This window comes from Lynx canadensis, chromosome A2 (genome assembly GCF_007474595.2).
Source record: "Lynx canadensis isolate LIC74 chromosome A2, mLynCan4.pri.v2, whole genome shotgun sequence".
NCBI classification, from domain to species: Eukaryota; Metazoa; Chordata; class Mammalia; order Carnivora; family Felidae; genus Lynx; species Lynx canadensis.
Genome location: NC_044304.2, coordinates 747,388 through 758,198, shown reverse-complemented (window position 1 = coordinate 758,198; position 10,811 = coordinate 747,388). Strand labels below are relative to the sequence as shown.

General features: G+C 66.5%; 1 protein-coding gene across 1 annotated transcript in view; it reads right to left on the bottom strand.

Annotated features, from left to right (window-relative positions):
• APC2 (APC regulator of WNT signaling pathway 2) overlaps nucleotides 1-8,795 on the bottom strand; it is a 9,123-nt gene extending 328 nt beyond the window's left edge. Inside the window, exons 1-8 of the mRNA XM_030335062.1 lie at nucleotides 8,739-8,795; nucleotides 2,714-2,872; nucleotides 2,488-2,578; nucleotides 2,193-2,373; nucleotides 1,112-1,220; nucleotides 911-1,027; nucleotides 301-378; nucleotides 3-101 (exon numbers count right to left, since the gene is read on the bottom strand). Coding sequence (XP_030190922.1) covers nucleotides 3-101; nucleotides 301-378; nucleotides 911-1,027; nucleotides 1,112-1,220; nucleotides 2,193-2,373; nucleotides 2,488-2,578; nucleotides 2,714-2,872; nucleotides 8,739-8,792 — 888 coding nt within the window. The 5' untranslated portion in view covers nucleotides 8,793-8,795. The remainder of the gene's footprint in view (nucleotides 1-2; nucleotides 102-300; nucleotides 379-910; nucleotides 1,028-1,111; nucleotides 1,221-2,192; nucleotides 2,374-2,487; nucleotides 2,579-2,713; nucleotides 2,873-8,738) is intronic.
• Between the last annotated feature and the right edge of the window lie 2,016 nt (nucleotides 8,796-10,811).

Below are 10,811 nucleotides of genomic sequence, written 5' to 3'. Positions count from 1 at the left end.
ACCTTGCTGTTGCCGGGCTGAGGGACACCATCCTCCGGGTGTGTGGGGACTTCAGTCTCTGGATCCTCGTCCACCGGCACCGACTTCACCGCCAGCAGGGCCTGTGCGGAGAACGCCAGGCCTGGGGGCTCTGTTGGGGAGCACCCCACAGAGCGCCCAGGCTGCCAATGCCGGCCACACCCCCGTGACGATGTGGGTGGGGGCTGCAGGCCCATTCCTGGACCGGGCAGAGCCCTAGCGGTCTCTTCACTGCCTAGCCCCGTCACCACCCCGGGACCCTGGCGCCACCCCTCCCAGTACCTGGGGCTCTGTCTGTTGCACCCGGTCCTGTGCGGACAGCAGCTCCTGATCGATTTGCTCCAAGCGAGAAGCGCGGATCTGAGCCAAGAGAAAGAGGCGCGCTGAGGCTGACTCCGCCCCCGGGTCTGACTCCGCCCACTCCGGTATGACCCCACCCACTCCTCCCTCGGCATTCGGCTTCTGCCCCACCCTGGCCCCGCCCCCATTCCTCTATATGGTCCCGCCCACCCTAAACACCGTCGCTGCAGTATCTGACTCCGCCCACAACCCGGCCCCACCCAGGCGCTGGCTCCACCCACTCTTTGCTTGACCCCGCCCCACCCTCCCGGACCCGCCCACTCCCTGATCTCGTCCGGCCCACGGACCGCGGCCCAGGGCTGGCTCCTACTCGGTTCCGCCCACTGACCGTCCCCTAACCCCCACAGTTCTCGGACCCTGCCCTCGGAGCCCGGCTCCGCCCTTCGCTCCCTCTGGCCCCACCCACAAAGGGCTCTACCCCCTGGCTCCGCCTCCCGATCCAGACCCCTCCCACAGCAGTCCCTGCGCTCCGCCCAGTGTCGCGCTCTTCCCCGGAAGAGCCTCCGGCGCCCCGCCCCGCCCGCCGCCTCACCTGCGCGCGCTGCACCATCTCGTCCGAGGTGCCGAAGCGTTCCTCCATCAGCGAGCGGATGTGCTGGGCCTCGAACTCCAGCTGCTGCCGGATCAGGTCCATCTGCATCGAGAACTGCTGGGAGGGGCGGGCGGGCGGACCGCGGTGAGGGGGCGCCCGGGCCCGAGCCCCTTCCCCCCGCGCCGTCCCCCGCGCGCTCACCGTCTCCACGTGCGGGAGCTCGTCCAGGCGCTTGGACAGGCCCTGCAGCTGTGAGTAATACCAGAGCTTCTCCTTCTCCTCCTTCTCGATCTCGTTCAACAGGAAGCACCTGGGGAGGGGGCGGGCAGTCGGTGGGCGCAGGCTCGCAGGGCGGGAGCCGTCCCGCATGCGTTGTTTATTTTGATTTGTGTGATCACTTGTTGGGCGCTGTGTGCCAAGTTGAACGGCGTGGCAAAGTCTCGCCCTTGGCGCTCCCGGGACTGGGGTGGGGTGCAGAAAATCGATTCAACTTTGTAAGTTGTGGTCCCCAGAGAAAGACCCCGAGGGGGCTGTGCTAACACCTCTCCCACGCTTGCTCATCTCCCTCTAGCCTACAAAGACCGAGTCAGGCTCAGATTGCTCCGGGCGCAGTAGGCTCGCTGTTAACCCTGTGGGGGGCGGTGCTGCCATTCCCGTTTTACAGAGCTCCACGTTCAGGCTCAGGGTCTTTTTCTTTTTCTTTTTCTTTTCTTCAAATAAAAATTTATTGACTTTAAATAATTTTGTTACATAGAACTACAGAGCGGAAGCCTGGGGCTGGGAGGGGTGAGGAGACTGGCCTGAGGTCCTACAGCACAGCATGGCCTCAACTCCAAGCCGCTCTTGCACTGCCGCATCCCACCCCACACAACCCGGCCGAGCCGAGCTGGGCGCCCAGACCCTGCTTTCCTCTGCTGGCCCCCGGCCCAGGTTTCTTGGGCCACAGCCCTCTCCGCACAAAGGCTGCCTTGAGCCCTTCTGGCTCCAGTCCTGACCCTGGCGATGGACACGGCCCTGTCCCTCGCGAAGCCTGCATGCTGGGGACCCGTGGGGACATCTCCCAGGAGCCTTGCGCTGTGCCAGGGACTCCCCCTTCCTCTTCGTCCTCCAGCTGAGGTCCACTGGAGCCACGTGCAGTGGGCGTGGGCAAGGCCGACTCAGGAGGTGGGCGGAACACGTGCCGGTGGGCCAATCAGCGGGCAGAGGTGCTGGGGCGGAGCCGGCTGGGGGCGGAGCTACGTGACGGCTTCCAGCGGCCAGGTCCCGCCACCTGCCATCTCACCTCTCCCGGTCCAGTTCCTCCAGCAGCCGGATGGTCGCCCGGCTCAGCTCCCCAAAGCTGTCCTTAGAAGGCCCGGAGCCGTGTCCTGGACTTCCTTCGGGGGTCCGGCCAGCGGGCTCAGGACCTAGGGCTGGGGGCTGGAACTTGAGGTTGTACAGGCTGGCGATGTCCATCTGCAGGGCTGCACGGGCGCGGAGGGAGAAGGCAAGGTCGGTGCCCCTTCCCGCCCCTCCTCCCAGCAACCTCTGGGGGCAAGCTGGGGATTGCCCGCCCCCCCCCCCCGGGGGCCCCTCACCTTTCAGCTGTTCCAGCACCTCCGTCTGCCCCAAGGACACCAGCACTCCGGCCTCCTGCTCCAGCTTGCCTTGCAAGTGCTTCAGGACCTCCTAAGGCGGGGGCGGGAGAGGGTGTCCGGCAGCGTGAGCCTGCTGCCCTGGGCTGGCCCGCGGGTCTCTGGGTCCAGCACCCCGGCGTCTGTCCCGGTAAGGGCAGCCCGAGGCCTCTGCCCACCCCACCCTCACCTTCATGCCGGACGTCTCCGTCTCTAGCTTGGACAGGTGGCTCGAGTTGTCCCGCAGCTCCTGCCTCAGGTGACTGTTCTCGGCCTTCAGGGCCTCCACCTGCCGCACCAGCTGCTCGTAGGGCGCCACGGAGCTCGTCATCTTCAGCTCCTGCAGCGCCTGGGGCCACAGGTCAGCGGGTTCACCCAGGGGTCTAGGGAGAGTGCCCCGATCTAAGCCCCAGCTCTCCCATCTGATCTTGGGGATGAATCCCAGCGGGAGCGCCAGGTGTGGACGGCTGCAGGCAGAACTCTGGCGTCCCGGAGGACAGGCACGGGCAGGGCCCATGGGAGGCAGAGGGGCAGAGCCCCGGGGTGGACGTGGAGACACGCAGCCCCAACGCCCAGGTGGCCAGCAGACACGAGTACACGTCCACCCTCACTGCCGGGCTCCCAGACACACAGGCGCGCAGCTCGACAGACACACGGACATCCGAGGCCCTCTCCCACAGCAACGCAGCTGCCCCGAGGTGTGGTGGGCAGACCGCCAGCGGGCCCAGCCCGGGACGCTAGAACTGCTGTGGAGGCCAAGAACGCGGCTCAGAGAGCCAGGGCCGGGTGATGGTGGGGCGCCCGGAGCTGGGCAGCCGGGCCGGCAGACCCAAGCCCACCACGGTCACCCCCCCCCCCGCCACCCCCACATCCCCTCCACCAACAGCTGGAGCCCAGCAGCCACCTGCCTGGCCCGGCTCCCCTCCCGGCAGCCCTGCGCCAGCCCCCGGGCTCTCCGGCTGCCACCGGCTTCTTTGTGTGTGGCTGTCCTCACTCTGGCCCAGCCTCCTCGGTCCAGCTGGCTGGCAGCTCCTCCTCTCTGGGCTCGGCCCTCCCCGGAGCTGGCCCACCTCCTCCCCACCCCCCCTTCCCTCTTTGTTCCCTTCCCGTCGGCTCGCGCCCCCTCCCTCCGCCTTTGTCTGAGGCGCACCAGTGGCAGGCCGTGGTCTCCTCCACCTCCTCCCCGGAGCCCCTCCCCAGATCAGCCCGCCCTCCCCGGCCCACAGGGAGGCACTTGCTCTCCGCCCCCCAGCCTGGCCACATGCACTCATTCACGTGCCCCGTCACTCGCTGTCCGCCCTCTGCTCCTGCCCCCAGAACCCTCCCCACCCCACCCACCCTGGGACCACCAAGGGCTCGCTGGGCCTGGAATAAGCGTGGGGTGATGGGCTTGGGCCACCCTGACCCTTTGGGAGGACCTGCTGTCTGCCTGACCCGTCGTCTGGCTCGCTGGCCACAGTCCCGAGCCCCAGGGACCGCCACTGGGCTGTGCTCAGAGGAAGAAACAGGCCCGGGTGACCGGCAAGGCACGACCGGGACCCGACGCTGGGAGGGCTCAGAAGTCCAGGCAGTGCTTTCTGGCCTCTGCGGGCCTCGCTTTGCCCGTCTGAGGGTTGAGAAGAACTCGGCCCTGCGGGTCGGTGGGAGGGTCGGGCGTGGGAGGGCAGACAGGACAGTCAAGTGGGAGCAAATGTGTCGGGTAGGGAAGGCCGAGGGCCTTTGCCTCCCACCCCAATATCGACCCCGCCCGAGGCTGGGGGGGGGCGGGGAGCTCCCAGCTGGGACTCAGGCGGGGGGCTGTGGCAAGACTGCTGGGGTCCGGCTGCCGCGCCCAGCACAGCCTCAGGGAAGCTCTAGGTGGTGTAGGACCCTGTTGAGTGTCCCTGCCACTCCCTAAACCCGGGCCGGCTCCTGGAGCCCCACCCAGGGCTGCCCATCCCCCCCCCCCCCCCCCCCGCACACACACCAGGGACACCTTCACTCCCCCGACGCCTGGTGGTCACTGCCGTATCCTCATCGCGCTGAGCTTGGCGGTAGGGCCACCCACCAGACTCCCCTCATTCCAGCCTGGCCTCCCCAACTCCACACTCCCACCAGCCCCTCAAGCTTTGCCCAGCCAGGCCCCCTCTCCCCCAGGCCCCCACACCCTTTCCATCAGGGCAGCCTCGCCGGCCTCCCACAGTCCACTCTCACGGAAAGCCAAAAGGAAGCTTTGAAAGTCACGATTGGATTCCATCCCTCCCTCGCGCCAGTACCGCCCATGGCTCCCCAGTGCCCTCAAGACAAGAGCCAATTCCTCCACATGCACCCTGCCTCGCTGACACCCAGCAGCCACGCTGCAGTGTCCTTCCCCGGGCCTCCGCACGTGCAGAGTTCTGCCTGGAGCACCTTTCCTGACTCCTGCCACCCTTCAAGGTGCAGCTTCCTCCAGGAAGCCCTCCTGCCTGGACTTCATCCCCAGGCTGCGTCAGGGGACTCCTGGGAGCCTCCCCGAGAGATCTCCATTGCAGAAGGGAAAGCACCAATAGCTGGCAGTTCCCCTGGTTGAGCCGTGAGTGGCCACATTTCAGGGGAGGACGGCAGATGTGGCCCAAGGGGGCCCTTCCTTCAAACCCCACGTTACAGAGAAGGAGCCTGATGTCCAAGGAGGAGGAGCGCTACCCCCCAAGCACACAGCAGGCCTGCCTGCAGACTGGGAGGTCCGAGTGTGGAACCCCGTGGGTGGGTGTGTGCGTGGGCCGGGCAGCAGCGACGCAGGGGCCCAACCTCCCTGGTTCTCAGTTTCCCTTTCTGGTCCACCCTGGAGAAACGAAGCGTGTGCTGACAGGTGAAGCAGAGAGAAGGGGATGGCGACACCCCCGACCCCCACCCCACCCCCCCCCCGCCCCCGCCCCCGGCTGAGGCGGAGGACGCGCCCCCTGCCCTCCACCCGGGGAAGCGCTTACTCTATGTCGGGCTGGGCCGGGCTGGCGGGGGCGCCGCGGGGCGGGGGCTGCGGGGGCTCCGGGGTCTCGGCGGCGCAGGCTGAGGGCTCTGGGGCGGACAAAGCCCGGTCCCGGCCTGGCCAGGCGGCGCCGCCGCCGCTCCCGGAGCTGGGCGAGACCACCGCGCGCGGGGGAGGATGCGGGATGCGGGATGCGGGCGCGGCGGCCAATTGCGGCGCGGGAAGACGGACTGGTGCCATGGCGACAGCCAATGGCGGCCCCGGGGCGGGGACCAGCGGCGGCAGCCGGACGTCGGGCCTCCGGGCGGGTTCAGGGACTGCGTGTGCAGGGCTTGCGGGGGGGTGGGGGGCGCCCCGAGGACGAGGACCCTGTGCCCTCCACCCGTTCCGGGGTAAAGCGGTCAGGAACCTCCGGCGGCTGGATCCGGAGAATTTGAGAGTAAAAAAAAAGCATGCGGTCTCGGATGTTACATCAGAATTGGGGGGGGGGGGGCAGCCCCTCCCGACGGATCCAGCCGAGCCTCGTGCGGACGGGTGAGGGCGGGGCAGGGCTCGGGATCCGGACTGCACTCCCCACCCCCTGCCAGCGGGGTCACGGCCGGCATGAAGGGGTGGGCGTGGGGGATGGGCGGGCAGGCTGAGAGGCGCTGGGGACCCCGGCGCCTCTGTCTCCCGCCTGACAGAGCTCTTCCAGGGGTGTCTGCCGCGACTCCACCCCATGGCGCTCGGTCTCTTTCAGTCTGTCCCTCTGTGTCTCTGTCTCCCGTTACACTATTTCACCCTCACAGAAGGTAAGGCCAAGGAGAAGCCTGGGGTCCCAGCTGTCTCAGGTCCTCGATGGGTCCACAGAGCCAGAACTTTGCAGCTGGGGCCAGTCTTCACTGCCTCCGACACATGCACGCCCCAAGGAGGAAGGAGGCTCTGGGCCAGGAGACGTGGTTTAGGGGGCCTGCCTCTGTCTTTCCTGGCTGGGGGAGGGGGCGCCGTGGCAAATGTTTGCCTCGAGAACCTTGTTCCCCTCCTCCCCCCCCCCCGTAAAGTGGGGTGGGGGGTGCAGCCTTTGTAAGGGCTGGTGCAAGGCAGGCAGCCAAGGGCACACACACCACGTTGTGTTCTGTTGGGTCTACGGCAGGAGGTCCCGTGTGCCCCGCCCTGGGCTAGCACTGCCGGGGGGGGGGGGGGGGGCCTGAGAGGGGGCCTGGCAGTCCTGGAGCCTCCACGGCCAAAGGCGGCAGTCCCCAGCCTGTGGGCCCTGGGAAGGGGGTGTGGGGGGCAGAGGGGCTCTTTCCGGAAGCTGGGAAGGCTGCACAAAGGGACACCAGTGCTTGGCCTCTCCCGGATGAGTAAGAGTTGGCTATGGACGCAAGGAGGGGAAAGGTATTCCCCGGGGCTGAAGGAATGACATGTGCCGTCCCTGGAGCTGAGCGGCCAGTCCCCTGTCTGGCCGCGCCAGCTCACTACCAGGGGTTTAGAGCAGGGGCAGTCCGCGCTGATCACCGAGAGCACAGCAGACTGGCCAGAGCCGGAATGGGGGCAGGGAGAGGACACAGCCTAGGGCCCAGCTTCACCGTGACCTTGGCCGTCTCTCTCTTTGGCCTCAGTTTCCTGTTTTGCTGACTGGGAGGTGGGTTGGAGAATCCTTGCCTGCACAGAACTAGGTCCTGTCCCCCCACCCAGTCTCAGGTGTGGCTGCTCCCCAGACCCCTCTCAGCCAGTCTGAGTGGTCTAATGGCCAGCCTTGCCCTCGTATGTGTCAGGACACTGAGGCTTAAGCCAGGGAGCACACTTGTGAGCCTCCCCAGCCTTGGGCTTCCCCCTCCCTGGGGACCAGAAGGCTGAGGGCACAAGGCACTGAGACTACAAGACAAGATGCCCTTGTCCCCAAGCCTCTGGAGCACCACATCTCTGGCACCCTGCCCCTCATCCCCGAATATCCCTGACCCTTTAAATTCTTGAGCCACAGTCAGACTCAGGCATCACTGGAAATCCGAGAACCACAGAGCCTCGGGAAACCCCACGGCACCCCAGGACCCCAAGCCCAGTCTTGGGGGAATGAGGAGCCCCTCAAGGCACAGTACCCAGGCCTAGTTGGGGGTGGGGGTGGGGGGGTCCTCCCCAGGCGCCCTCCCTGGGATCCTCTGCGCTCCCTACCGCTGCTGGGCTCTCAAGGGGAGAGTTGAATCGTGGGGCTCGCTTATCCACATCCTCACCCTGAGACCATCCCTTCCCCCTGCCCGCCCCCCCCCCCCCCCGCCCCATGCCAGCATCTGGCCCAGCACAACAGGGTCACTCAGAGGGCCTTTGAGTCTTCTGAGCCTGACCTCAGTGTCTCTTCCCACTTGATGGCCCGCGCTCTTCCACTGACCATCCACTGTGCTAGGGGCTCGGGGCAGAACCATGGGTGTCCCTCCCTCCCCCCCCCCGCCCCCAACTCGGAGCTGGGGTGGGGGGAGAGGGAAGCAGAGAGGCACCAGCTTGTCATGAGACCACAGAGATGGGGCGCGGGCTGGGTGACGGAGCAGAGCCCTGATGGAAAAGGGAATACTACTGGAGATGACGGAGTGGTGGCGCCGTGCCCCCGAAACCGGATCCCGGGTGGATCCCCTGCCGGTTTCCGGGCCTCAGTTTCCCTCCCGGGCAGGGAGAGGGCAAGAGAGCGTCCTGTCAGCACCGCGGACAGCTCCCCTCGGCCACCGGGCCTGGTCCTTTGCTGGCGCCTCCGCCCCGCGCTCAGGCTCCAACCCAGACGAAGGCTGGGGCTCCTCGCGGCGCCCCCAGTCTCAGTTTCCCGTTAAATCGGGAACGTGAGAGCCCCGAGGTTCAGAACGATTACGGAGGCCGGCAAAGCTCTCAGGCCCGGTGGGATGCGTATTGTGAACCTCAACGTCGGTGAAGGTCGGAGTGGGCCCTGCGCTGGGAGCCCAGAAAGGGAAACTGAGGCCCGAAGAGCTGCAGGGTGTGGCCCAGCCCCTACCCGCCAGTGCGGGACAGAGCCTCAGCTAGACGGTCCCCCGTCGCAGTCCCCACCGCCCCAGCTGCTCTCTGCGTCCGCGCAGTGGGGAGGGGTCGGGGCGGGGTGGTCTTTCTCCGAGGCTGCGCTTGCGCAGACCCGGGGTGGGGGGGGGATCCGCTGCGACGCGGGGGAGGGGCCCCCCCCCCCCCCGGAGCACAGCCTGAAGCGGTTGCCCTGGCAACGGTCTCCGCGGCGACTGCGCGAGACCCCAGACCCGTCCAGCCCCGTGCGCGTGTCGGAGTGCCCCCCACGCCTTACCTGGTCCCCGAAGAAGGCTGAGTGCAGCAGGCTCAGCAGCCCCAAGAGCCCCATGGAGCCGCGGCCGCCCCGGACCAGCCTGCGCCCCGCCCTCAGCTGCTCGGGTAGGGGGGAGGCTCGGCCGAGACTGCCTGCGCCTGCGCGGAGCGACTACGGGGAGGGCTCGCACCGCGGGGCCGGGCGGGGACTCCTCCGGGCGGCAGCGGACGAGCGGGTCTGCGGGACTTCGCAGGAGCGGGGGGAGGGCGTCTCGTGGGACTGAGGACTCGGGTGGGCGGTGTGAGGAGGGGGACCTGAGTGAGCAGACGGGGGAGGGGGAACGAGGGAGAGCGGGGAGGGGTCCCGAGGAGAATGGCGATCTCGCAAGGATGGAGGGAGGCGCCGCCCTGTGGCCGCAATCGGCTGCCGGCCTGGATCGTGGGCCCGCAGCAGCCAGGCTCCGGCTGCGCGCTCAATCCATTAGTCATTCAGCAAACATTTGCGGTGCGCGTCCAGTTTGCCGGACTCAGTGATGGGACTTGTTGGCTCACACCACGCGTCGACAGACATCCGTCCAAGTCATTCAAGCAGCCTCTGTTAAGCACCTACTGTGTGCCGGGCCTTGTGCAGTAAACAGTCGTTGCAACAGAATGCCCGTGGGAAACTAGCACACTGGGAGGAGAGGGAATGGCCGCCGCCAAGAGGACAGTAACTTGGCCCGCGGTGAGCGGTGAAAACAGCAGGGAGGTGGGAGCGTGGAAGGCTGCTGGGAAGGACACTTAATGGACCCGAGTGACAGCATCCCGGCACACGTAACAGCCAGCGCAAAGGGAGGAGGGGTGTGTGTGTGAGGCGGGGGGGGGGGGTTGTGCAGGGTCCCAGGAACATGTGATGACCCCTGCGAGCCTTGGGGGGCGGTGGGCAGAGCAGGGACTCGCCGGACGCGGTGCTCACCGGCGCCCTTTGGTGGCAGTGGGAGACCAGGGAGGAGGGGACTGTGTTAGTCCGGGAGGGATGGGGGCAGGGGTCGCGGAGGGTCATTTTCAGGAACTGTGCTAAGTCCTGGAACAGCAAAGGACAAGCAGCGAGAGAAACGGGGCGCTGCCTTGGCCTCTGCAAGCAGGTGCCATGAACCAGTGGGTAGGCGTCCGGCAGAAAAGGCTGGACGTGAGAACAAGTCAGGACTCGGGGTGCTTTCTGGAGCCTGGGGAAGTCAGGGGGTGAATACCTGCTTGTTTCAAATTGACCAACAGGTGAGAAATAGCGACCTGGCCAGATCTGGGACAGGCTCTGAAGGCAGCTGGCCCAGTTGGCTTGGGGGGGGGGGGGGGGGGAACCCAGCACCAGAGTGGGGGTTGCCTGTGTGGCTGAGGTACTGGGGATGACAGGTGGGTGCGAATGTGGGCTGCAACCCAGTGGACTGGACCAGAGCGTCAGACGCAGAAGGAAACAAAGGCAGGGATGTGACTGGGGGTCTGAAGGCAGAGCCTGAACCTCGGGCCGTTAGAGGGGCCCGGTAGGGAGACAGCCCGATGACTAAGGCCCCTACCCCACAGCCTGGGCTCTGGAGAGTGCATCCTGGCCTGGAGTGTCACTTGACGGCTGGGGTGTGCACCTCGGTCTGAGTGGGACACAATCGCTTTCACTTGTAACACTAATATGCATTGCCCCCCAATTACACTAAGTGGTTGATAGAAATTCAAACTGCAATTAAGGAAAACGGTAATCGCTGATCCTTCCCTCCCTGAGCCCACCCAGGCCCATGGTGGCAGCGCTGGAAGCTTCCGGTGAGGGTTCCAAAGCCCTAAATGGGGTGACGGCAGTATTGCTGTCGGGGAGGGTCCTGCTGGTTTTTGTAGAACAAAATCTGTTATAAAGGCCCAACTTCGGCTGCACGGGCCAGTGGAGTGAATGCCAACAAAGGTTTACCTACAAGAACAGATGACAAGCCCTCTGGCCTGAAGTCTGCCCATCACTGGGTGCATGAGCCTGAGCCCTGGTTGGCACCCACCACCATCTGCACCGGGGATTCTCCCGTCCTCAGACAACGGTCTGCATGTGCACTTTGCTCCCCCAGGGAGGCCTAGTGCCTTA